Source organism: Lichenostomus cassidix, chromosome 14 (genome assembly GCF_008360975.1).
Source record: "Lichenostomus cassidix isolate B80296 chromosome 14, HeHo_3.0, whole genome shotgun sequence".
Lineage (NCBI taxonomy): Eukaryota > Metazoa > Chordata > Aves > Passeriformes > Meliphagidae > Lichenostomus > Lichenostomus cassidix.
Window position 1 is genome coordinate 6,438,900 of NC_139495.1, and position 27,360 is coordinate 6,466,259.

The 27,360-nt window shown below is 37.5% G+C and overlaps 1 protein-coding gene across 2 annotated transcripts in view; it reads right to left on the bottom strand.

The window, feature by feature from the left end:
* Positions 1-27,360, bottom strand: part of TRRAP (transformation/transcription domain associated protein) — a 75,474-nt gene that overhangs the window by 18,925 nt on the left and 29,189 nt on the right. For both annotated transcript variants that reach the window (XM_085074636.1, XM_085074637.1), the window contains 29 exons: positions 26,501-26,620; positions 26,059-26,178; positions 25,540-25,704; positions 24,957-25,138; positions 24,490-24,688; positions 23,953-24,081; positions 23,030-23,296; positions 22,285-22,491; positions 21,247-21,405; positions 21,026-21,160; positions 20,736-20,846; positions 19,748-19,894; positions 18,775-18,988; positions 17,986-18,111; positions 16,214-16,360; positions 14,798-15,000; positions 13,990-14,111; positions 12,909-13,122; positions 11,975-12,154; positions 11,496-11,642; positions 10,714-10,833; positions 10,137-10,424; positions 9,459-9,596; positions 8,967-9,079; positions 8,321-8,456; positions 5,797-5,988; positions 3,538-3,733; positions 3,025-3,290; positions 2,059-2,159 (listed from right to left, as the gene is read on the bottom strand). In XM_085074636.1, the coding sequence (XP_084930762.1) occupies positions 2,059-2,159; positions 3,025-3,290; positions 3,538-3,733; positions 5,797-5,988; positions 8,321-8,456; positions 8,967-9,079; positions 9,459-9,596; positions 10,137-10,424; positions 10,714-10,833; positions 11,496-11,642; positions 11,975-12,154; positions 12,909-13,122; positions 13,990-14,111; positions 14,798-15,000; positions 16,214-16,360; positions 17,986-18,111; positions 18,775-18,988; positions 19,748-19,894; positions 20,736-20,846; positions 21,026-21,160; positions 21,247-21,405; positions 22,285-22,491; positions 23,030-23,296; positions 23,953-24,081; positions 24,490-24,688; positions 24,957-25,138; positions 25,540-25,704; positions 26,059-26,178; positions 26,501-26,620 (4,844 nt within the window). The remainder of the gene's footprint in view (positions 1-2,058; positions 2,160-3,024; positions 3,291-3,537; positions 3,734-5,796; positions 5,989-8,320; positions 8,457-8,966; positions 9,080-9,458; positions 9,597-10,136; positions 10,425-10,713; positions 10,834-11,495; positions 11,643-11,974; positions 12,155-12,908; positions 13,123-13,989; positions 14,112-14,797; positions 15,001-16,213; positions 16,361-17,985; positions 18,112-18,774; positions 18,989-19,747; positions 19,895-20,735; positions 20,847-21,025; positions 21,161-21,246; positions 21,406-22,284; positions 22,492-23,029; positions 23,297-23,952; positions 24,082-24,489; positions 24,689-24,956; positions 25,139-25,539; positions 25,705-26,058; positions 26,179-26,500; positions 26,621-27,360) is intronic.

Sequence of the window (27,360 nt, forward strand, 5' to 3'; positions counted from 1 at the left end):
TTACAAGTCCAAAATCTGGCATGATTCACCCCAATATATGTACAGCCCTTGAATCTATGTTACTTCTTAGGCACAAAAATAAAGGATGAGAAAACTCACATTAGCATTACCAAGATGAAGAAACTTTTAAAGTATTTCAAGACTCCTTATAAACAGAAAGAGCTTCACTTCTCCCTTACAGAATAATCAGTGAAAAAAACCATACAAAAGTAATATAATGCTTGTTTGACTATTTTTAAAATTACCTGTAACGTATTTTTAACATAACGATATCAGCATGGAGGATTATAATACTAAATTAAAATGACCAGCTAGTGAGGCAGAACTCTAAAAAGAAAAACAGCTTTGTCTGTCATGTATTAGTTTCTGTGCTACAATAATGTCCTTGCTTTGAGAAGCTTCCTGCACCCTGGATGAAGGTTTGAAGTGAACCAGCCCAGCAGCAGCCTGATAGATGACTTTGTATCACTGCTTCCCCTTTATAAAAGAGAGTCTTCTCTGTCCGTTTTCCTTTCTCCCACTCTACAATCCATCACTCTTGACACCTGAGGTGATTTTTTTAAATGGTTTCTATCACCTTGCCCAGCCAATGGGCAGCACAGGAGGATGCAAGACCAGAGGTGACCTTTAACTTCAGTTTAGTTGACACTCAGGTAATCAATCAGCAGTCCCATTTTCAGGTTCAACACTGCCACTGGTCCTAGCTGAAACCTTCCTAAATTCCTGACCTCAACTGCAGTGCTAAAAAATGCTTGTGTGGGTTTTGACAAGATTGAGAAACTGTAAGTACATCAGAACCATGTTTTAAACAGAAACCTTTATCCATTTTATGCTGAAGGAACAGACAGAGACAATTCTCTGCAAGAATTTTAAAAAAAATTAAAAATATGGGGGAGGCATATTTCTTTTCTTTATACCTCAACTACAATTAAGCCTGTGACCATATAAAAGCCCACTGTACTTTCCATCAAAGTAATTGCATTCTGCCTATTAAAAATTCTGTCTTGTATCCACAGAAGAAGATATTCATCATTTCCTGACTTGAATTGCTATGCAGGGTTGCAGTGTACAGCTTAAAACCTGATGGATTTCATTCCATAAGTGGCCACAATGCAGTGGGAAAGGAATTATTCCACCCATATGTAACACGTAGCAATACTGCCATTAAATCCCCTGCCCACTAAAAGCTGTTGAAATCTGAAGGAGTCTTTTTGGCATCACCAAACAAAATTTGACTCATGACATATTTATTTACTGAATTAAAGAGAGATCTTCCTCAAAACAGTAAAATGCTTGTCAGTGCAAAGCAAAACCATTACAAAAATAGTTGTGTGAAAGCAAGGCTTGCACTTAGGTGTTAAATTGCCAGTGCAAGATGTCTCCACCACACCCCATATCAGCCTTTTCAGTCAATTATCTGCAATGAATGTTCCATTTCCACATTGCATCACACACCAGATTTGTGTGAGCTTCACCACCACACATTTCCCTGTGCCTTCAGCAGCTGCAGCTGTCAAAGGGACAGCCAATGACAGTGAAACAAATGAGAGAAACAGAGGTTAATTTTGTTTAAGTAGCTGTAAGCTTATGGACTGAACCTTTTTGCCTTGCTTTTATATGTGATAATTATTAAGAACATAATTAAAGCAACCTCCTTTTGCCAGCTACACAAGGACATCAGCTAGACATCAGTTTGTCTTAGTGCTCACAGAACAAGGGAAGAAAACAAAAAGTATCATGAACTGCAAAGCTTTAAAAAAACCTATTCTCCCTACCTTATCTCATCCCTTGAAATATAAAACTTGGGGAAAAAGCTAACTGGTGCAATGTTTGCAGTAACTACTTATTTCCTACAACACTTCACTGTATGACCAATCATTACATCTTCAAACTGCAAAAAAAAACTCTCACAGATACCTTTACTTCCCTACACAATTGTGAGAAATTTTAGGCTGATATAAGCATATGGAACAGCTTTTCTGCTCGAATACTGTATTGAAATACAAGCTTCACTTTTCTCAGATGCATGCTAGTGCCTCTTGCAGCCAACATACTCACTTGTTAATCTGTGCCAAGAACATTCCCTTCAACGCATAGAACTCTGCAGTCATCTCCTTGGTGAAGTACTTCAGATTGGTTGATTCAATAACTTCAAGACCCTGTAAACAAGCCTTAATGAGAAAAGTCTTTTAAAAAAGGTAAGGGTTTATTAAATGAAAGTGCCATAAAACAACAGCCAAAACAGTCTCTTGAGATTTAAATAGCACGACTTTCTAGTATTTCATGGTAAAAAATACAGACTGACAAGAATTTGAAGTTCCCACTGGCCTATACAAAGCAAATACTACAGACAACATTCATCAGGTTATCTTTTTCACCATGGTTATATTATTATATAAATAATATAAATTATTAATTTATATTATTTATAATAAGTTATAATATAAAATATAAATTATATAAATTATAATTTATAATAATTTATATTATAAATATAAATTATTATCTAAATAATGTATTTTCCACCTTGTTTATATTATTGTTATATTATGTTATATTACAAGGTTTCTTTGCTGATCAACCACATGGCCGTGGGTTTTGCCTAAAATCACATTTTTTCCCTTTTGACACATACAATTTCACTTCCCTTTGACAGCATCCACCACTCATGAGTCAAACACTCAGAACTAACTCAGAGCTTCAGTTAGTCTTGCAGCAGTATTGTTTCTTCTCGTTACAAACAATGCCATTTGGAAAGTCCCTTCCACTTATTGATCTTGTAAGACTTCACTTTACTTCTCAGTCAGCTAATTTTTAATATATTCACAGTATTGAGTTCAGAGAGGACATTAACTGTTTTGGACTAACAGCATTACTTAAAACAAGACTCCCTGCAGGATATAACACAGCCAAGGAAATTCAGCCCCTGTTCAGGATACAGGCAGCTTGTTTAAATCAGTGTATCTGATGGCCCCTGTAATCCCACAAATTCCAACAACAGCTGCAGGAATAAAGCTGCCCTACCTGCATACACTCATTTTTGCCCATGACTCCAGCCAGCTGAAGGTAGCACTTGACTTGCTGGCGAATCTTCTGGAAGCAATCCACGATGGGCACGGTGGGGATGGTGTGGATGCGGCTCAGGATGTCCAGGGCAACATTGACCAGCCCTTGTTTCCGAGCGATCTTCCCATACTGGATGATGGCCGAGGCAGAGGCATGAACTCCCAGCATGGCGTTGTTGGAACTGGGATCATGCTGGGAGCTGTTCTCATATGCAGTCACAATGGCTGCAAAGGGAACATGAAATGTTTGTTGTTGTAAATGGCATCATGCAGAGAGCAGCATCTTACACAGCAACACACGTGAAATGGATGACTTAAGATAATGAAACACTTAAATTGAATAAAATCAAAAACTTGTCAGAAGCAACATTCCCCTATGTTCAAATGCAAAAAAACCAACAAGAACTTATTTGAAACAATTTTTTGTCTGGAAAATTCTGTGATGAATGCATGGTGGACCAGGCAGATTTACCCTGGTAATGATGTTGTCTCCACATGAAAATGCTGCTCCAGTGGGATAAATCATCTGACACAATAGGTAACCTGTTCCTCCAAGTCTTTACAACAGTCTTCATGTCATGTAAGCTGTTGTTCCTCCCCAGATTGGTTGGTTGCAATCCTGCATTTATTTGGGCTGCTTCTTGAAGTTCAATTATTTGCTGTGCTGCCTAGAAAACATTAAACAACATAAATACAAACTTAGTATCAATTCCCTGGTCGTTTATCTGACTTCTTGATAGAAACACGAATGTACAGAAATAGTATCTACATACTCCTGACGTTACTTTCAGAGATTCTGCAAAAACCTGAGCTTTGAGAAGTTACCTAAGTTTACAATAGGTTTTCACTGGCATCTCCTATCCCCAAATTCAGGAGGAACAAACAGAAGATGGCAGCAGTCTCGAACCCACTGAAGGCAGCAGACAGTTTGTTAAAACTTCAACCACCTGAAGAAAAGGCCCACAAACTTTAATGGAATTTAATTACCTGCAGTACAATAAAGCCAATGTAGTATTCTCTAAGCTACCACTTGGCAGGTAACAGTTGTATTCATTGTTAATCAACCAAATGAGATAACTATTTGGGAAAAAAAAAGGCAGTCCGAATTTATAGAGTGGAATCTCTTGAAACAAAATAAATTAAAGTAATATTTTCTGCAATCATCTCAGTATCAGCTCTCACAATAGCTTAACCTTTCTCCTACACCCATTCATCACATAAATTTAATTTTCTCATGGGTATTTAATCACATACTATCTGATATTAAAAAAAAAGTAATTACTGCAGTGCAAATTCAAGGCTGCATTTGTACCTCTGTCAGTCACTGACTAATTTATCATTTCTTCATGAGGGATATATACATATTAGATTGTTTTAAAAGCTAGTTTTAATTGATATCTGAAAACATTTAAATACTTTATTTAGCAATATTAATCTTTTCATGTTCCAGCTGCTGCCATTCTTGGGCGGAGGGGGTAAACTTGAAATATGGGTGAAAACTTATCAGGAAGGAATTAAATTCATGGAGAAGCCATTTAAGGGTATTGTGTGAGCTCACAAATTGTACCTATTTACTTGATAACTTCTTCTGAACATGGAGAAAACTTCCATAATCATTTGCTTTATCTGAGGCACCGATTTATATTACAAAAATCCAAAGGTACGAGCTGCTGTGTGAGCTCTACCCACAAGAACAATCCTTTCCTAGAGGTCCCTTCTTATGTCATGTTATGAATCACACACACACAGAGTGAAACTACTGATCTTAAACAGAATCACAGAGGCCACTGCATCAAAGAGAGCTCAAAGTAAAGTCCTCTGCACTTCCAGAGGCAGGGCTCAGGCACAGATCTTTGAGCAACGGCCCATCAGGAAATGATCCCTTGTTAGGAAATTTCAGTTCGTGTTACACTGAGATATTGCACAATTTCTCCCCTGGAGATGAAAGGTTCCCTCCACAGAAACGAGAGCTAATCTTTGTCAGGTCTGTGTTTGTACAGGGACACAGTCAGCCTAAATACCAAAAGGAATGGCATTTTTTGCCTGCATCCCACACTGCCAAGCCCAGCCCAGCACAGTCCTGCCCCAGCCCCACTTCCACACTGGCTCCAGCTGTACCACACAGATCAGAGGACACAAGGTTCATCTTCAAGGAGCTTCTGAAAGCAACTCAAGGCCAAATCCAATTTTTTAAAGATGGATTTAGGCACTTACTTCCATTTGATTCTACTTGGGAATAACATCTACTCTCAAATATTCTTCTCCTACAGTTGCAAAATGAATTATTTACATAATTTAATCCAAGAGAAATAAACAGGTTGTTGATATTTTATACATTTCAAAAGGAAACAGAAGTCCACTTTGTTATGATAAAATGTGTGAAAGTTGCAAAGGACACAAACCATTCATCTTTCACCATGTAATACACATAATTTCATTTAATGCAATAGTTAAATTACATATTCCTTATAACCAGAATTGAGCCAGCTGCTTCCTAAAAATGTATCTGGAAGTCTGAAAAAAATGGCCTCAATTTCTTACAAGCTCTTCCTAACAAGTAACAAGTACTTTGAAGCAATACAAACACACATTCTACGACTTTGAACAAAAAACCACAATGCTGCAAAACCTATCAGTATTACACACTAAAATATTTTACACTTGCAGCTACCATAAGTTCTGACAGAACTGCTGGAGACCAAGTGGCAGTAAGAACTGTTTGTGCAGTCACCTGGAGCAGGGGGGTGTGGACGTGGGACACGACGTGGGGCAGGCGCCGCCACTCGCGGATGGCCAGGCTGCTCGCCATCTCCACCAGCCGCTCGATGAAGTTCAGCTGCTGCTCCTCGGGGTGGCAGATGGCCAGGTAGCCCCTGTACATGTTCACCTTCCAGGCCATCTCTTTGGGACAGCTCAGCTCCACCTGGTTGTGGATTAGATAAAACATCCAGTAAGGATCGTTCCTATGCAAACAGGTAATTTTTTTAAAGCCTTCTTAAACAAACATCTTTAATGTTTTAAAAGTCATCTCAGTTTTTAAAAATATTGGAGTGAAGTATTAACATTTCTGTCACTAGAGAGGTTTCAGCTCTCCTAAAGTTGCTGGCAAGGGCAGGCTAGCACAGAAATCGCCAGTTCAGCACAAGAGTAGAAGTGCCCAGGCTGCTGCTGGGACATTTTCACACTGACAGCCAGAATGCAGCTCTAAGAGCTGAGCCAGCCCAAAGCAGCTCTGCCACAGGAGAAGGAAGCTCACAGCAAACAATTCACCCTAGGCAAAGCCAAAAGATGCTTCTCAGCAGATAACACACATCATGTCTGAAATGCTTCAGGGGCTCCAGAACACATAATGTCAACTTCTCACCTAAAAGGATCTGTCCCTGCCTGTCCCATATTATGCAGCATTATATTCCCTGTCTGCTCTAGGACACTGCTAAGCTCATGAAAATAAACAGCTAGCATTTTTTCAAGTAATCTACAACCAACCTTCTCATTTATGTTACATTAATTTCTGACCACAGGTGCAAAGTCAGGTCATAGTGCTGAAATAATTTATAAAATAATTTTACACCATTTTCAAAAGTTCTGGAACAGTAGAAATATGGCAACTGAACCCAGCAAAGCACTTGAAGTGTCCAGCACCTAAATTCTGTGAGCAATTTACAGTAAACTTGCACTGAGCCAGTGCTCACCAGCTGACACTGCAGGCCTTTAATCTACAACTTTTTCACTTCTTTTTCCTCCGCTTTACATCAAGCCCTTTATGGTTTGATATGCAACACAGAAATCCCTCTGCATTATCCTCTTGTTGATAAACTGTATGGTGACCATTACAATTGTTATTCCTGTTATCCTCAACTGACTTTTATGCCTGAGCCAGCAAAGAGAAAGTGCCAGGTAGCATCCTTACACTTACACAGTGAAAATAATCTCCTTCTTTATTATGTTATCCACTGGATCATTAAACACAATGGCAATGTGAGCAAATGGAAATGAGTCTTGGGTCCTATCAAAGGCTACTTGCTGTTTTAATGGCTCAACTTTAATGGGTAGATTATTAAAAATCTTTCACAAAGATTTACGAAAACTGATAGATATTTGCCATCCTTTCTGGCCTCTCTTGTGAGTCAACCATAGAACTTGACAAAAAAACAGCCATATTAAAGAATATCAATAAAATTGGAGTAGTGAGTAGAGCAGCATAGAATCAATTATTCTTTCAGATCCTAATATTTATGCAAACATGTCCTGACACTTTTACAAGAACCTGAGTAGAGTCACAAAGGCTCCATTTATGGTTTCAGTAGCATCTTCTCCTTAGTCATTTAGTAAATGTCTCATTACTGAAAATACCTCATTTAATGTAAGTGCAGCTAAAGCATATCAGCACTTACTCAGGGCTGTCACTTCCACTCAACTTGCAATTGTCCAAACCCAGAACCTGTCAGACATGATCTATTTCATTCTGTCCAAGCCCAAGGTTTATAATATACTGTATAACACAGTTCTTATTTTAGGTTTTAAAGGTTTCTCATACAGTATTTCTATACTTAGCCTCTGACATTGCATACTTAAATAGGACACAAAATACCAAGTGTTTATTAGAACAAAACAAATTAATTACAATGTAAACAGCACCGATAAGAATTTTTGTTGCATATGCAGTTTGCTACTTAGAAATTTGGTTTCACATTGTATTTTAAATATGTACTTCACCCCTTTATTGCAAATTCTGCATCTTTAGCAGAGTAATTCCAGCAATGTCACACTGTATAGCAACAGTGCAAGGAAGATCTGCAAGCTCCTTTCCACCTGTGATTTAATGCAGTATTCTCACTTTTTAGATTTCAGTTTTACATCTGGTTAATGTTTCTAAATTAACTCATCATAGATGAACAACCCTACCTACCATGAAAAGAGGATATATTTCCTTAAAATTAAAACAAAACAGAAAAAACAAACCAAAGAAAAACCAAATCAAAACACAAAAAACCCCCATGCTTTCCATCTTCTATAGATTAGTGACATCATATACAAGGCTAAAAAAAAAAGACATTCTAGACAATCTACTGGCAACTCCAACAGAAATCTGCCATTTGCCCCAAGAAGTCCATACAGCCTGGCAGTTTAAAGCAGCCTCAAGAACAATAACCACCAGTTTATTGTCATGGGATGATTCTTAAAACAGTTGGGATGAAGACACCCAAAACAGGATGAGAAGAAACTGAACATTAGCACAAAAACCCCTCACTCACCTGCACCAGAGCCTCCTTCATAGCAATCCAGTTTGAGACCCTCCATGCACACTTCAACACCAGGTAAGGATTTATGTGACCTTTTGATTGCCCATATTCTGTCAAAGGCTCCCACTGGTTCAGCTCCTTTGAGCAACTAAGGAAATCAAATACAATGTCAATTTGGTTACAAAAAACCCTAAAAACTTCAATAAAAGTGACAATAAATGTTGTGTATCACAATATTATCTGCATATTTGTTTGTCTACAAACAGCTTTGCAAGCACTGCAGAAGTTTTATCCAGATGGGAAGACTATTTTTTTTTTATTTATTTATTACCAGTTATAATACAGAAATCTGTGAACAGGGAAGAGCTGCATTTTGTGTCTCCCAGAACAACCATATTAAATAGAAAAAACAAATTTTAGCTCAAGTCTGCTTCCACCAATAGCAAATTACATTTTTACAGCAATTCAAGCATATCACTTCTGAGGCTCTGTTAAGGGAATACAAAATAGCTTTTTTTATTCCCTTAAGTTTTCCCTGTATCTGAGTTAAGTCCTGAGATAAGTTTATTCTTGTAACTAATGCTTTAAGCCAACAGTAGGGTATTTTGCTTTTATTGCAAGGTAAAATATTTGTTCTACATCAGCTTTCAAGTCTTACCGAATCCAGTGGTCTTCCCAGAGCTGATACTCAGGAAAGATGGAAGGGGAAGCATTGTTCCTTTCGTGCTCTTTTTTAGCCTTCTCCATTGCTTTTTCGTAAGTTTCTTGTGCCTAAAGAAAATTCAACCATTCCATGTTTCCATCTGCTATATACACAATAACCCAACACTCTTTTCTTTTCAAAAAAAAGTGGTAACAAAAAGCTTCATAAATTAAAAAAAAAAAAAGTGTGTTAAACTCATTCCTGAATATAATCATTATTGGCAGCTTTACAACTATCATGAAAATCTGATTAGTGTGCACAAAAATTTCACCTTACTTCAGGTATCACATGACCTTAAACTACTGCTGCAGACAGTAGGGAAGCCATGGCACTTTCTATTTTAGAAGACTGAAGTTAATAATTAATACTCAGAGTTTTTTCTTGCTGACCAGAATATTCATCCTGACAATAGAACTACTCAAATAATTTCTAAAATCAAGGCTGTACCTGTTCAAAAAAGCCATGCTGTTCATAGGCAATGGCTGTTGCTGTCTCTGGGAATTTGCAGCGTTTCTGCCACAGCCCAGCCCACATATCCTCTTCTTGTAACAAGGAGTAGAGCTCAGCAAGGGAATCCAGGATTTCCTACAAAGTTAAGCACAGATATTTCTCCACAGTCAAGCTGTCCTTATAAAGCATAGTAGATTTCAAACCCCCATGTTCTACACTGAGAGAGACACAGAAATAGGGAAGTGCTTGTAATTAAAACTCTCTTTAAAACTCTAGAAGGCAAGCAATTAGTAACAATCCAGTATTGAAAACAACACCACTGCATGACAAAAAATTCCTAAGGCTTGTTCACTGTCTCTTGCCTGTCTTCCATAAAACAGATCGAATAATAGACAACAAAATTTTTCAACAAGTCAGTAATACAACAGGGCAAGAGGAAACAGCTTCAAGTTGTACCAGGGGAGGTTCAGATTTGGTGTTATGAAATATGCCTTCACTGGAAGGGTTGTAAAGCACTGGGACAGGCTGCCCTGGGCAATAGCAGAGTCACTGCTCATAGAGGTATTTAAAATATACATAAATGCAACATCTGGGGATATGACTTAGTGGAGGACTTGTCAGTGTTAGGTTTTTCTCTTCATATTTCATAAGGTATTCCAATAAATGTAGCACTACCTGTTGAGGAGGAGTTATGCTTTCCTGCTCATAAAATTCAGTTGTCTGTTTAGGCTTAATCTGCAGACTCAGTCCTTTTTCAAAGGCTTGATGTTCCAGCATCAGTGTAGAACGAAACCAGAGGTTGTGAGTTTTCCCCAAGTACTTCAAGACACAAGGTCTGATGGGAATGGGAGGAACACACTGTGACATTGCTTCCACAAAGCAGTTCAGGGCACTTGGCTGGCAATCTCGCTGCACCTGGTGGCTACCACTGCACAAGAAAGGGCTTATTTCACCAGCTAGAGCCTAGAAGAAAAAAGCACAATAGTTATCTGTCTGTTCAGATTCTTCAATCAGAGAAATCAGATTTAAAATCTCTTTAGCAAAGAGAACATTTGATAAGTACATTTCTCTTTGTAAAAAGAAAGGCCCTATTTCTTTCAAAAGATGTATTGATACAGGTATACAGTATTCACCAGTCTAAGAATGGCAAATTTCTCAAAGCAAGGGAACAAAGTCACCACACAAATACATTTTCCTGGAACAGCAGTCATTTACAAAGAGGAATCTGCAAGTGGGAGAGAGAGGTTCTCACATGTTGCTGTCTGTCAGACAAGATTTTCCAAAGTCGTGAAAAAAGCTGAATCCAAGTCTTCTCTGCCAAAGGTGTGGAAATGTGACATAATTGAACAAAGGCACTCAGCAATGCTCCCGTCTGGAAAAGATGTATATAAATAGGAAAATAAATTAATACTGTGGCAAAACAATGCAGTCATTCAGTTGTTTAAGTAGTAATGCAAATGTCTTTTCAACAAAAATATGTTTCCTTTAGCAATATAAACTTGCAAGAAGAAATTAATCCTATTTTCATGTTGATCAAGACTCTGATTCATTATTGTAACCATCAAAAAAAAAAAGAAGGAAAAAGGAAAGATGTTGATTATCTTTCATAATAGGAATAATCAGGTTAATTGGATAGAGCTGTTACTAGTGTGGAGTTATTTAAACATAGCTTTCAGCTAAAATTATTTTCTTAGAAATTATTTAGTCGTAAGATGCTGATACATGTTTTTTATCCTACACCATGTGTTCGCCATCACTATTTCCTGAACTGAACTATTAAAATACACCTACAAGTGAAGGAGGATGGAATTTAATTTTGTTGGAAAGGGATACAGTAATAACTAGTGATGAAGTGAAGGCTTAGGAATTTTCTACTATATGCAAATAAGAAATGACAGATTAAAAGAGATGTTTATGTAAGTAAACTCAGCTAAAAACCCAGAAGTATGAGATGGAAAAAGAAAAAAAAACCACCTCAGATCAGTTTAAAGATTTCAGTACTAAATTGGTTTGTCACCAACAACCTGCACCAACCTTCACTTCCCGCAGGGAGTCGAGGAATTTGTCATGCCGGTTGGTCAGCATGTGCAGCTGGTTGCCAATGTCCTTCTCTGAAAGTTCCTTGGTTTTGGGAGTGCTGGTCTGATCTCCTGGAGCCAATTCAATGTCTATTTCAACATCCTGGCCAGAAGTAAACAACTCAGTAAATAAACAGATATCTTCTATGTACTTTTGGTTTTTTTCCACAATACAAGACACCCTCTCCTCATCAACTTAGTTCAGCCCTCACTGTTTCTGCTCCTTCTTTAGATTTACACATGTAATTGCTTAGAGTGCTGAAGTAAAGCTAGATGAATGAGAGTTCTGAGAAACCCATGCCTGCTTAAAACACCAGAGACACCAACAATGTACACACATCATCTCCATCACACATTCTGCAATCATCAGGGGCAAACTAGGGAGAGCCATATTCCAAAGAGATTGCTTTTCCCCCAGTATTTCCTGTCAGTTACCTCCTCTTTGGATTCACTGTTCTCCCTTTCCCGAGGCTCCTGCTTGACGTGTGTCACCATGGCGAAGGCAGCCCTGTCGTGACTGTCGGCAAGGTTGATGACATTGGTGATGGAGGGCAGCATGGCCCCCTGGCAGCTGGTGCCAATCGTGGTGTTCCTCTCACACACTGCCAACAGCAGCTGCCACAGCAAAAAGGAACAACATTTTTCAAACATACATTTTACTGCAGTATTTCGAAGAAAATGTGACTATGGTTTAATATTTAAAAACAAGCTAAAAACTGCAACAGTAAATTTAAGGCCTATTTATGACCTTTATTAATAGAATCTCCTCTGCCTTAAGTCTGTATTTTGTACTTTTTAACACATGTATTAAGTGCCCTCAATCTGCTAATAAATACAGACTCTGTTACCCTAAAAAAATGCTCACCGCCACTTTAAATTAATTCTTCAACAGGCAAATTACTAAAAATACAAGTTTTGTCCCATTTTATTTCAAATAAACCAAGCAAAGATGCAATTTCATTTCAATGCAATCCCACCTAACAGCTGTCATACTGCTAGAGCAGATACTCCAGCTTTAACACTTCTCTTGAAGTCTTCTATAACAATTCATGGGGTTTTTTTATAATCATTAGCAATTGTAAGAGACTGTTTTTCCTAACAGGTATTAACCTGGTCATTAAGCTTTTGGCAGAGAAAATAGATTTTAAACATATATATATTAAAGCCACTTTCCAAGCATCAGCATTCCACTGTTTAGACATTGTATATCTTTTTAAGCACCACAGGAGCTGAGACAGCAGACTTGGTATTTTCAGCTTTGATACAGACAACACACACTACAACACACAAATCACATAATGCACTTACAAGAAAAATGAGGAATAAAACATATTTCTAATTGTATCTCTGACACAAGTAACTTCCCTACCTCAATACACTGCTTTATCCAGAAGTGATTTCCCATTGCTTCCCAGTTTTGGGAGCAGGTGACATAAAGCAAGCGCTCATAAACACGGCGTTTCATGGAATTGTCAAACACCTCAAAGAACTTGGCTCGGATGAGTGGCTGAGCACAGCGCAAACCAGAGAGAAATGCTGGCTCCAGTTTAGCTGTGAGCTCACTCCCAGAAAGGTTCTCATCCCTAAAATGAATAAAGATGAAATAACAGAGCCATTAGAAAGAGTACTAGGTTTTGTGTAACGTACTAAGAACCCAAAGAGGTGACAACTGTAAAAGCTCACAGGTGGCAAAAGTCCAGGTGTGGTTTTTGAGAGAAACAGCAAAGAAAATATTGCTGCTTGTTAGAAAACTGCCCCAGAACTATCAGAAATACTCTTTCGGGATAAAATCTTATCATAGTTGTGAAACACTGAGCCACATCAGTATTCTGCTTGAAATGACAAATGTTACTGATTGATAAAAACTTCTGAGCACCATGTGCACAAGAAGGCTTTGCACAGTGAACCACCAGAGTACAGAAGCAAACTGACTGCAAAACAATGTGAAGCAGCAGCACACCTTTAAATACCTGGCATTTGTTGATAAGGTGACTATTTTAATTATTTCATTGTGATTCAAAATCCACAAGTCTACCTAGCAAAGTAACTCTCCTGAAAGTCTAATTTACAAAAAAGTTTCCAGAAAAAGAAATCTTTATATCCTATGGATGTGAAAAGACAGATTTCAGCCATCCCCACAGTGCTGAAAATACAATCAGCTACAAGGATGCCCTAGCTTCTTGGGAAAGGAAGGAGTGGGGCTGGTGGAGACATTTTATCAGTGTCAAAAATAAAAATCCTTTATAAGGAACTTCTGTTTTCAAATTGCCTTCCATAAATATGTACTGTGGTCACAGTGAAGTGAACTGATTTTGCATTGATATAGAAAAAAATACTTATAAATATCCCTTAATTCAGACCTTATAAGATTGATGACATGTTATAAAGTTCATATATGGTACAAATTATGAACCAATAAGCTGCAATAAATGATTAATTGCTATAATTACCTATAGACGTAGTTAACAAGGTCTAAGAACTGGGCATTTAATTCAAGGTCTTCTGGAAAACGCTTTTCAATGTAAGTCATCATTTTCACCAGTAAAATGGACTTCTCCCGGAGAGTAGGTGTCTGTGGTAAAAGAAGACATGATTAATTTTGTCAATTCATCTTAAAACATGCAGAGACCTAGCACATTCAAACTACAACTCAGCCATCCTTTATATGACTCTTTCACTTCTAAAGCACTGAAAAACAGCTTGGTAGGTCATTGTTCTCAAAGAGGAAAATAACTGAAGCACTTATCTTTCTAATGTATGCTGCAGAATTTTTAAATTGTGGCTAAAAATAGGTTAAAGTTGTTCAATGATTATGAAATTTTAATATCTATTATAAAAAGTGAAAGTTCTTTTGTACAGCACTAGACTGTCAAGTACTCAACTTTTAGCAGAAATATGGCAGATTGAGGAGGCCACAAAAGTTACAGAGCAACAGAATTTATACCAGCATTAGTCATCTTCCTCCTGAAAAATCTCTCTATCCAGGTTAATGTGAAGCATATTTTAAAACTTTTACTTTAAAGGAAGTTCTCCACAGAACAGCATTTGAGATCAAACACCAAACATAGGCCTGTAAAATGCCAAGTATCTATAGCTGCAGCTATTTTCACAGGGGATGAAAATAGTCTAAACATCATCAAAGGCATCCAAACATATGTAACAGATCATTAGAAACCTCATTGTCCAAACTGATGAATAATAGTGGCTCCTAGCTATTTAGGATTTGAGACCAATGATCATTTTATCTACTCAATTTACCTGATTAGCTGCCATCGGGGAATTGTTTTTCACCCACTCCTCCACTATTTTTACCACTGCACGAAGGATTTTGGCATCAGTGGATTTTTCAATGAGAGATGTTAGAATAGCTTGTATGAAATTTTTCCTCATTTCCATGCTCATCACAGCCAGGCGAGTTTTCACAAGGTCCAAACTTAGCATTACCAGTTCACTTGTACCTGCTATGGATAGCAAAAAAAATACCAAAACCAAAAAGGATTATAGCTGTGTATACATCCATAGAATACCTAGCAAAAAATTCCAGATAAGATGCTGTAATTTTAAAAATACCAACATCATCTACTGCCTGGAAATACATGCCCAGAAATAATGTGTTCAGAATAACTACTTTACATTCCTAAGCAACTAAGACAGAATCCAAGGCCAGGTTGGATGAGGCTTTAGCAACTGTCCAGTGGAAGGCATCCCTGCCCACGGCAGGGGGTTGGAATTAGATGATCTTTAAGGTTCCTTCTAACCCAAACCATTCTATGATTCTATGAGTCCTTTCAAAACCAAATCCATTTAAAATCCTAAAGGCAAGCTTGTTTTTCCTTTCTGTAAATCTTTAGTAAAAGGTATTACATACCCCCAAATACTGAAAAACTACAATTAACTTTGTGCAAGAAATTGTCTGTGATGCAGCTAATTCTCTAATTCTGTTCAGCTAATTTCCTGACTTGCTTATCTCTCAAGTTTAATAATTTTCCAATTGTTTCTCAGTGTTAATAAAATTTACAAGGTTCTCATTTACCTAATTAAAGTATGGGCTGGGAATCTAACAGCAGCAATTCTTTAAAAGTGTTTTCTTCAGTAGCTTATTCATTAGTAAATTACAGGGCTCTTTACTAGCACTGAATTTTCTTCTACAAGAACATCTGAGTTTTTCAATGACTCATGACCTAATTCATTTGACGATAGACAGAATTATACAGACTGAAAAAGATTCTATTTTAAGATAAAAACTAAAGCATCAGCTCCAACAACTTTATTCAAACACCGTTGTTCCAATATTATAAAATAGGAAGGAGTAAAAAAAACTGAAAGCACAGAGCAATCAAAAAATTTCAGCCCCTCTCCCCTCAACACTATAAAGCCTTGAAGAATTTCTATTTATGCTGCAGCTCAACAAAAGTTTCACTAACCATTCACTGGAAGGGTTGGGCTAATACTGAAATTCATATATTAAGCAGGTAACTGAAACTCTTAAGAGAATTTTTAGCTTTCAATACTTCAGTAATACTACTCACTAAGGCTGAAGTATTTTTCAACAAGTAATAATGCACACAAACTCTGCAGTCATTTAAATCCCTTTAGGATGAAGATAAATTTTAATAGTTTATACACTTCCCATCATTACTATCATTACTATCATCAGACTATGTCAGGTGATACCTGTATTGGCTTCTGCTGTTCCTGCTGTTGCCTGTGGGTTCAGGTGTTCCCTGACCATTTTCTGCAGGGATCGCATGAAAACCGAGATCAGCCTGTCAATGTAGCTGGGATTGTTGCTGCATGCAGACTTCAGAATCATCAGAGTCCCTAGGGGTAAAAACAAGACTTCAGGAATTAAAACTTCTCTTGGGCATGACCTGGGTAAGGGACAGTTGCCATGGAAGAAGCACAGGACTACCCAAGTTACGAACATTAGAGATCTGGAGAGATTTGAAGAAAAAAAAATTTCAGTCTCAAATTAGTCCTTGGACTAAGTCTAAAAGGTTACTTTTGCACTAATCCAAATATTTCACAGTTTTGTATATAAGTGTGTGATGAACAGCAAGGGGGAAAAGGGAGGGCAGGAAGAAAGGAATTGAGGGCAAATACTTCCCCAAGACCTTAAAAAATGTAACTATTCCTATGTTGAACATCTTTTCAGTAGCAAAAATTAGAAAAACTTTTGGATGAGTAGGCCTGGGTTTAGTAATTAAAAATAAATTAAATTATAATTTTGGTTTTCTAATCCAGAAATTTTATTAAGTTTCATAAATCAGTTTCTGTAGATTGAAAAAGTTAACTAAGTTGACTACTTCGCTCTTTAAAAAAAAGCCCACACATCCTGTAAAATTATACTCACTAAAATAAAAACCAACTGCAACTTTCTAGTTCAATGCATCTCCATAGCATATCTGCAGAAGCATGCTTTGGTCATTGAATGGCTCCTAGAAAAGTTTTCATTTCTTTTTGCCCAGATGGGCACAAAATTTGGCCCACAAAGTTCAGCCTCTGAGGCACAGAATTACAAACTACTACAACTACAAAATGCACCTCCTGACAGCTTGATTGTGGTGCTGCTTTTAAAGGAGCTCCAGACAAAATGTAAGAAACATCTTTCATGGTTAGGTTGATGTAAAGCATGTCCTGACATCTGACAAATAGGCAATTCCCAAAGTGAAATTACAACCATCTACACAGCTCACAGAAGAGAATAGTGAAAGACATTTGCCATTTAAATCAGCAGGTTTTCCAACATTGTACAATTTCAGGTCTGTATTGCCAACTCAACCAGTTCTGGGCCAAACTCTATTATTCCAATATATCTTTGTCATTCTATTAAGTAGCTGAGTTCTCTAGAAGTTCAGTTAGTACAAAAAAAAAACAAGAAAAGAAAAACATTTCAGCTGTTCAGAATGGTATTTGCTAAAAATTCAGATTTTGTCACTCAAGAAAAAAATTTGTGTCATTTCTTGATTACTGAGAATTGAAGATCTATAAATACCTGAATCTTCCTACACTATCTACATCAGCTGATAAATGAGACTTAAAGAGAAAGGCATTGACATGTAAGGATGTTTACACAGATTCCTTGAACTATTCTTCCAGAAATTTTACTTTATTTTTTGGCTAATATCAATACTGCACCTTTTTTCCTATGCACTTTGATTATGAAAAGCTTCCACCTAGCCAATCTGCAGTTCCCCACCTCCAAAAATTGCTCCCAGGCCAGCTCCTGGGAGAAGACAGAACACGATGAACCCCCTCCACTCCCTTCTTCACAGACATAACATCCCAAGCTTGTCTCACAAGTTAGCTTGAAATGCTTCCCACAGCTTCCTCCCTCTGCATCAGATCAGATTGCAGTTTCCTTGTGGAAGAGGGAAGCTCATAACAGAGACATTATTCATTCAGGGGCATTTTCCACAGAGCTGCCAGGGGTGTGGGACACCTACCAAACAGCTGGGAAGGGTTGGCATTGTTGGCTTTCTCGTAGTTAGTCAGTCCTTCATAAATAACCTTCCCAACTGCAGCATAAAGGCACTCCAGCTCTTCATACTTGGAGGCTACACTTGAGGTACCTGCAGAGGTCAGAGGTGAGTTTACTTTTGGTGACATTTTCCACAGAACAGGTAAACAACAGTCACTAAAACATCACTGCAGTTTTATCCTGGCATCAAACTAAGGCGACACAGGCAGATCCCTCCCTTACATAAACCTCTTTATTACACCAGTATGTCTTTTAGAATAGTGAACCACTTCTGAGTAACTCAGTTTGATGAGCAGTCTTACATCACTGATTAACTTTTTTCCAAGAGAAGATTATCTAAATTAGTTTCTATTAAGACACGGCATATTACCTATTGACTTTCTTTTTTACACTTTACCTCCCTTCCTTATTTCAGCAAAACAGCAAAGTTTAACAACTAAAGAATTTCACTTCTGAAGCTGAAAAATTCTAATTGCAAAAATGCATTAAATTTATAGCATGCATTTCTTGAACTAAAGTTATGACAGCCACAGGTTATTAACTTTTTATGTCAATGGATAATGATGTATTCCACATGATTACTTATTTCAGCTTTTCTTTTTTTAATCAGAGGTTGAAAGTGCAAGCTAAAATGGACCATTAAATGCAGGAATCATAAAACAGAATATTAGCACATTCCAAAAAGTGCCTTCATCCTTAACTACTTAAGTTATGCAGCAATAAAGGATAAAAGGAGGAAGAAAACACCACTCACTTGGCTCTGTGGGGAAAATGCCCATCAAGCGAGACAGCAGACTGTGAACAGCTCTCAGAACCTTGGTGTTCCCACAGGTCATACAAGCTGCTACCCCTCGTTGTAGGGGCTTGAAGCTGCTCAGGATTGCAGGGGGCTGAAGCACAGTCAACAGGAAACTTAAGACCTCTAAGCCAGTGCAAATGTTGGCAAAGTTGGCCTGGTTGGGCTGTTCCTAAAGAGAAACCATACAGAAAGGCAGTGAGTAGGAGAAAAGAATTAAACAGATGACTTAATTCAGATAAAATCAGTTAAAACAGATAAAACAGGTTAAAACCTTTAAGAATGAGGTTTCTACAGTAGTGATGTTTCAGGTCAATCTTCTGAATAAGTCATACACTATAGAATTCTAAACATCCAGGCTCTAGAAAGTCTGAATTTTAAAATTCTAAAAATCCAGGCAGTTAATAACAGTGCTATTAAGTAGGTACAGGTATGTTGCTTCTGGTGTTTTTTGTGATCCTAGGGTTTGAAATCTGTCTGCAACCTTGCTGGTTAGAAATGCTTTCAATAGGGGATTATGTTTTATTTCTTTGTCAACATCTTTCAAAGACAGGCCTTCAGCAAAGAGCTAAACCAGTGTATTTTATGGTAAGTTATAGTTTAAAGGACAGAAGAAAGGACATTTGGAATGAACAAAAAATTCCTAACACATCTTTGTAAAAGAATTATCATTAAGATAGTAAATTATACCTAAATTATCTGTTTTAATGGCAATTTTCACTCATGTCGCACACTAGTTAAAAAAAGGTCAGCAAAGCAACAAATATGAGCACTGATGCAATTCACACACTTAATTTATCTATTTCACTACAAAAAAGATTAATACTGTCAAAAAAAAAAAAAAAAAATCTATCTCCAGATATCACTAGTATTCAATCATCTCACATGCCAGGGAAACCTAAAGGGCTTACAGGACTAGAATGTTACCTACCACAGTCATGAGCAGTTTATCAAACCACTGCAACTTCAGCTCTGACTTGGGCCACATGTCTGGCCTCAAAGCTGTTTTCAGGAGGTTGACACAGCGGCGAGACAGCAGCTCCCCAGGGGATCCAGCAGTGTTGGAGTTATCATTTACCTAGCAGTTAATCAGAGTTAACAAAATGACACCCTTTTGGAACCAACTCATTCATTTATTATGCATTCCAAGCGAGCATATAATTTCTTATTTCTGAAACAGACGAGCTTAAGTAGTTTTATTAGTACAGTCACATAGTATTTAATGCCTAAAAAGCTGACAACTAATAGTAAACAGCAGAACTGGCGTCTAAATTGCTCGTTAATTAACCCAAATCACCCATCAAAGGTGTATTTAAAAAAAGGTTCATCCCATCCTTTATTACTACAACTCTGAACGTACTCAAGATGGTTAGTCTTTACTATTTGCAAGGTATCCATAAACATGTGCAGCTCTTTACTCAATTCATCTTTATACTTAAGAGCACATCTACTTTGTGCAATGGACTGTGGTATATAAAATCCCATGCTACTTACCAGCTGAGTCTGCTGCAGGAGCAGAAGTCATAAAATTTGTCAGCCTTGAGGTAAACCCAGATAATTTTCCCCATTCTAGAAACGTTAACTCTCTCAGAATTTGGTGAAAAGCTTTAAGTTCTACATGCTGCAGGAAAGTAATTCCACGTATTGGATTTTGAAAATAAAACTACAATCATTATCCCAGTCATTCCCTATAAAACTCTCTAAATATTTTGGGATAAAGTGCTCTTGTCATTTAACCTAGCTAGGCAATAGAACAAGCACACTTTGCAGCATCACCCAGACATACAAATGAATCAAGAAAACCAAGTATGGAAAGACTAGATTAATCCAAGCCTAAAAGCACCTGTGTGAAAAGAGGGGTTTATGGGTTTGGCTGCTAATGCCACACTGGTATTTGCATATCAGAATAACCACACTACCTGGCAAGCAATTCTAATCAAGAAATTCACGACGGTGTCTGTGTGCTGCTTGTCAATGGGCTTGGCAAGAAGGGCATCAGCTCCTGGCAAGGACTGGCTGCGTCCAAACACCTGCATGCACACAAAACACAAAAGCCATCAGCAAGACTGAAGGAGGAAAACAACAAGAACAGATATTTTAAACATCTTCTATAGCTAAAACCTTCAGTTTCAGGAATTCCGAATTATGTGGAAAAAACAATTACTCTACTCTGCTTAGAGTCTCTGAACAAACTCTGATTTTTCCTTACAGCACTTATTGCTCCTGTAGCTGTCCTGAAGCGTTTTACTTCTTGGCCAGAATCCACAGACAATCCTCTTTTAACAGCAGATGAGGCAGAACTTGCTCCTTCTCCACTTGCACTTGAGTCCATATCTGAATCTGGCTGAAATATCAGCAATGTGCATGTTAAAAAAACTATACTCAACCATGGAACAGTTTAATCTTTACACAATTATTTTCACTTCCTACCTGCTGGTCTTTAATTCTTTGCAATTCCCATTTAATAACAACTTCAGCAAGATCCACAGCTAATTTTCTTTGCTCTATTGTAACACTGGGAGTGAAGCCCAGTCTCTGCATGGCACTAACCATATGCTGAACCAAGTGATGTCTCACAGGATAATAAACCTGAAAAAATGGTTTCCCAGAAGTGTTAGTCATTAACCAATAAAATTCTATACAAAACCTGCAAAGTTGAAATAAAGCAAAATGGTAAAACAGTCATCAATCCCAATGTTTGCTAAACCTGTACCACTGCAAATTTTGCAGTATGGAAAAGTAACTGGTGCATTGAAAATAGTATTTCGGCTTCAACTTTCCATAGTGACTACTGATTTCATGCACCCAAATGAACATGTCCTTTCTAAGATTCATGATTTTTCTCAAGGACTAATCACACCAATTTTTCCAAGCCTTTTAAAGAGCTTCAACTCACATTTGAACACACTCAGATATTCTTTGAAAAACTGTTGAGGCATCAGTTCTTGAAAAATGCCTCAAATGGGTATTAGCTGTCCCTTTGGATTGCATTTTAATAAGTGTTTTCAAACATGTTCCTGTGTTGACATTCTGCACCATTCCCCCATTTGTTTAATGTTTCCCAACATATATTAGATGGAGATAGCAGTTATCTAGTTAATCCCACAGAATATATAAAGTCAAACAAACAAGGATTACTGGAGGATGGCAAAGCATAGGGTTCTGCACTTTTTTAGAGAACTCTCAGAGAATCTTCACAGCCCTGTTAAAGAACACTGCTAAGGCAGGAGCAATAAATTCATCTTGCAGAGTCTAACCTGACACTTGGAGTTCTAACTTCAACCACGACAGAACTAAACAAATTATTTGCTATTAAATAGTTGTATTTAGTTATAGATAAGTATCTGTACAAATGATGCACTATGAAGCTAAACCATATAAATCCTATTATGCTATTTTTCTAATCAAACAGCTGTTTATTCCTTGATACAGAAGATACTGTGAGTACCATAATAGGAGTACAAGTACCTTGAAATGTTGTACTATCAAGTGTAAAATATGCACTAGCTGGGGAACTGTATGACCCTCTTCCACGATGATTTTTCGTGTCCAGTGAGTGAGCATTTGGTGTCCATCCTCCATTCGAGCAGGCACAGCTGGAGTCAGGATAGCCATGGCCTGCCTGACAATAGCCCTGGCCTCCATGGCATGAGCTTTGAGAAGGCTGTGAAAAACCTGAACAGCACAGTTTCTCATCAACATTAATGCTATATGGATTTACACAAACAAGGCATTTCTAAAGAAAGGGAAGCTACAACATATGTTTTCTAAAAAACAGTTTTTCTTTAAAGGCCCATAATTTGTTAAAAATATGATACATTATCAACAGAAGCATAGAGCACATACTCCTGTTTCCTTTACATTCTCTTTTCTTCCACCCTCTTCATTGTCCAATTTGAAGTTTTCCCTTGGTCCCCACATTGTGTCTCAACTGAAGTATCTGCCTCTTGAAGAAACATTCCCAATTTTGCTAATTCAACCAAGAGGTATTCTTGTCCAACTCACCTTCCCTGTTTTCACTTGCCTTCCAACTTCTTTCCATACTCTGCTAGCACCAAATAAATTGGTATTAAACATTTGGCCTGCTGCTTCTGCATTTTTTGGTGGTGTTTGAATTACACTAAGTATTCAAAACTACCGTGCAGCTTCTGCTCTGAATCTTAAAATAAAAGAAAGCACACTGTGGCACTGAACACAAGCCCATGGTCAATACCTGCAGAACAATCTTCTTGTGAATGGCAAACTTGGCAATGATGTGTGCCAAGAGCAAGTGGCCACTGTACTTGCAGGCTGGGTCCACACAGGCCTTGGACAGGAGGCAAGGCCAGGCAAAGGTCATCAGGCGCCGCAGTTTGCTGTTCCTGTTCTTGTTGTTGTCGTGGATGTGATGGGGAGCATGTTCAACCAGCAGCGTGGCAAACTGCAGGAGGTAGATCCTCAGAGAATCCAGCATGTCAGCCTGTTTTTCTGGATCAAGTACCTAGTTCCAGGCATGATCAAAGAGGAGAGAATGAAAAGGACAAAAAAAAAAAAAAAGAAAAAAAAAGAAAAAAAAAAAGAAAAAAAAAAAGAAAAAAAAAACCACTTTTATCCTAATAAAGGCAAAGTCCCAGGTTTTTGCTTTTTGAGTGATTTTTTAGGAAGACTAAAACCTGTAATTATTTTCTTGATTCAGTTTAGTACCCACAAAACAACTTCCTGATGTATGAACTCTTAAATAATGAGCACATTTGGGAACTCCCAAAGTGCTAACCCATAAAAATAAATCGAAAATCCCCAACCCTCACCTTCAACAACATGTATTTTATAACTGCTGACAGGTTCCATGAAATAGAAGTGAATTGGAAATTTACTGATTCTGGGTCATAGAAAGCTTTCCTTATAAAAAAGTCTGGGATTACAGCCAAGAAAGGCCCATTTCTAAAGACATATTCAAGTCTAAAACAGCATAAACTGAAACTTGTTATCCAGTCCTACTGATGAATGATGGATCTCACATTCAGCATTATGAAGCAATTTGATGTAACAGACCACAGTATTCAGAAGAGAATAATTAATTCAAATCAGGATGAAAAGTTAAATAAGAGGAAGAACTGTTTAATTTTCAAATACTTCAGTGTAAACAAAGATTGCTACCTTTGTAATAAAAACGCTAGTGATGCTTTCTGGATTATCTCCTTCTGGGTTTGGGGGACCTAAGAGCTGTTCACCTTCTCCTTTTTCAAAACTGTACAAGAAAGCAGGATTCAGGATATGTTGCAGCACCTACAGAGCATAAACAAAGAAGTTTTACTGTATTATCACCTTCTTCTAATGGTAGCCAACATTCAACTACTCTTACATGCAAACCTGCCTGTTGGACACACTCACTGCATTACAAAAGGAAACTAGAAATAAAACCCCAAGAAAAAGACATGGATTTTTTCCCCTCTTTCTTCCTTCCAAGGGCAAAGATTCTTAGAAAGTGTAAACTAAAACAGTCAGCATTGAAAGCAAGATGAATTGCTGTCTCTGTTTATTATCGCTCTTCTTCAGGTATGATATTTTCACCTAAATGACTCTGCCAATTATCAAACTCGTTGACATTTCAGTAAAGGAGTTTTGTTGCCCTAGTTCCCAAGAAGAAAATTAAACCTAAATACCAGGCTTCTTTGATTTAATTGCTTTAGTTACCTTGGCTTTGAGCTCATCTCCAAAGTTTGGGTCATTCAAGTCTACAAAGCGGAAGAACAAAGCCCGTTTTTGGGGAATACTGTAGTTTTTGGGGATCTCTTCTTCCATATATTCCTTTAAGAAAGTCATATTGCAGAGAAATCTACCCGTAAAAGCTCGAAGCAACTGGAAGAGTAACTCTATATCACCATAATTCCTCCTGTGAAAACACATAAAATATAAAGCTTCTGTGAAAAAGTACACAAACTACTACTGACGAAACTAATCTTTTAGAAGAGCAGAGAAGCAAGAGCAGCCACTGCCACAAGCATGGTTTTAGAGTTAATGGTAATATTATAAAATATATTACACCTTCTCTTCAATAACTGCAAACCATTTTTAGTAGCCCTATATACCTTTACAGTATTTTCAAAATTAAAATTTAAAAAAATGCATGCAGGGTCTAGGGAATAAAGATTTTTACGTACTTGCAGTAATTCAATAAGCAATAGGCCAACAGCTTGGGCTCTTTCCAATTTGTTGCAGCCATATTTTCCTTCCTATGTCTCTCCTGAAAAGCTTCACTCACCCAGACACGTTTCAATTGATTCACCAAGGAGTGTTGATTTGCTAACCAACATTCATCATTCTTAACAATAATACTTATGATCTGTCCAAAACAAAACAAGACAAATGTACAGTCAGCACACAAGACATCTGTCAGGAGAAACAATGATATACAAGCATTTGTTTTAGGTCAATTAAGGGTTCTAAAATATTCAACAGCAAAACAAAAGAGCGAAATACAAAATAATTTCAATTAAAAAATAAAAAAATCTGTTTCTGTTGTCATGCTTTCCTCTTGGATCCTGCTTGATAAATAAAGTAGAGTTAATTTGAATCTCTTTTCCCTTCTCAGAGTGACTCTGACTACAAACACTCCACATTTTCACAAGTGGTTTTCTATGAGCTATAATACACACACACACATTGAAAGCCTGGATGTAAGAGGTTTGTAGCTGAAGAGGTTTTAACTATCCAGGGCAGAGGCAAACAAGGATAAACGAATACCTTGATAGCCTGGAACTGCAGATCGAGGCGCATTGTGGTCGTGCTGGGGGAGCCAGGTCTCACAGCTGCCTGGGTGCCCACAGGCAGCAGCAAGGTGATAAATCGGTTGGGATTAGCTGCCAGCACATCCCGCAGAGGTTTGGCATCTTTATGTTTCAAGAAACTCTGCAAAAGGGGAAGAAATAATATTAATAACCTTTAAAAGCTGAAATACCAGGTGGTTATATCATCCTGTAGCTTTTATACTCCACACTAAAGTTGCAGAGGTTGTATTTCACATATATAAAAATAACATCTACACTTCAGTAATAGCCTTACATGATCTGGAAAGGTATAAAATCAACACTTCAGGACAAACAAATACAAAACCAAGAAAATGAACACTGCAGGCAAGAGTAAGACCATGATTAAGGACTACAAGGTCATACAGGAAAAAAAGATGCAAAAGATGAAACCTTTTTGTTCATCAGATCTGTCAAGTTGAGGGCTTTTTCCTGCTCCCCTCCCCACACAACTCACCATAAACATTCTGCTCCACTGTGGATCATTTAAAGTGGCTTCCATCATGAACAGCTCCACAGTCTGGGATGGATGACGTGTCAAAAACTTTATCAGTGGCTCCCTGAATGGACTGCCAGCCTGAAAAATTCATAAACCTTAAATTAAAAATGCAGAGTATAGAGTATTTTCGACTAATTTACTACTACTCAGAAAACACATTCAACTTGGCATTTATGCAGATACAAAATGTTCAGAACTTGCATGATAAGAATTTATTGGCACTTTCAAAACTTCATTTGTAAGAGTGTAAGATAAATGATAGTATCTCCTAAAGGCTTGAAGAACATATTTATTATATCAAATGTTCTCACGCCATATTTAAAGAATTATAATTGCTATATACTAATGCTTAAGAAAACTATAAAGCAAAAATTTCAGCAATATTAACTTCCACTTTTACCTCGATTAACATTGCTCGTTCTGTTTTCATAACAACTTCCAGGAGAGGTTTAACCAGAGTCTGTGGGGCAGCTGGGATCAGATGGAATAAATTTATAATTGCTGAACAAATCTTCATTTCCTACAGGTAAAAAAATAGGTTAAATAAATATTATTTATTTATATATAATGTATAAAAACAATATCACACATCTTACTTCTTTTTTCCTCTCCATATTAGCACAGCCAGGAGCCAAATGCAAAGGGTTAATATATATACAGCATACTTCATACTTACCATAATGTATGAAAAAATAGCACCTGTGGAAGTCTGCCCTTTTCCCCCTTGTAATACCACAGTTGAAATTTTATTTTCTTTGCCACTAGTGTTTGACAAGTAAGAGCTAAACACTGTCATGATAGTGCTGATGGGGGAGTTACAGAGTGCTCACTGCTCTACACCAAGTGCCTCATGCATCAAACAGCCAGATCTTCCCACCTAGACAATTCCTCACACACACCCCACACGCCCAGATTACACATGAAGAAAGAGACAGCTTGCTCACAGCACTGTTCAGTCTATCTTGCAAACAGCTGGTTACTTCAAACTCAGCTCTGTTCACCCACTAGATACTAAATTCTCCAGGAGTCTGAAATAATTTTGCTTTTTTTCTCATTGTCTGATTTAAATGGAGACTATATTTCAATTAGCTAGAGTGTGGATTTCCTTTAGCAAGAAAAGGGAAAGGAAAAAACAAAACACATCCACCCTCACCCTCTCTCTAAAACCAAGTTCCAGTGTGCAGTACCCAAAATAATTTTATCAAGTGCATTGCATTTCCTCGACTGAATTTAAACACAAAGCGTTAGGTCCCACTCCTT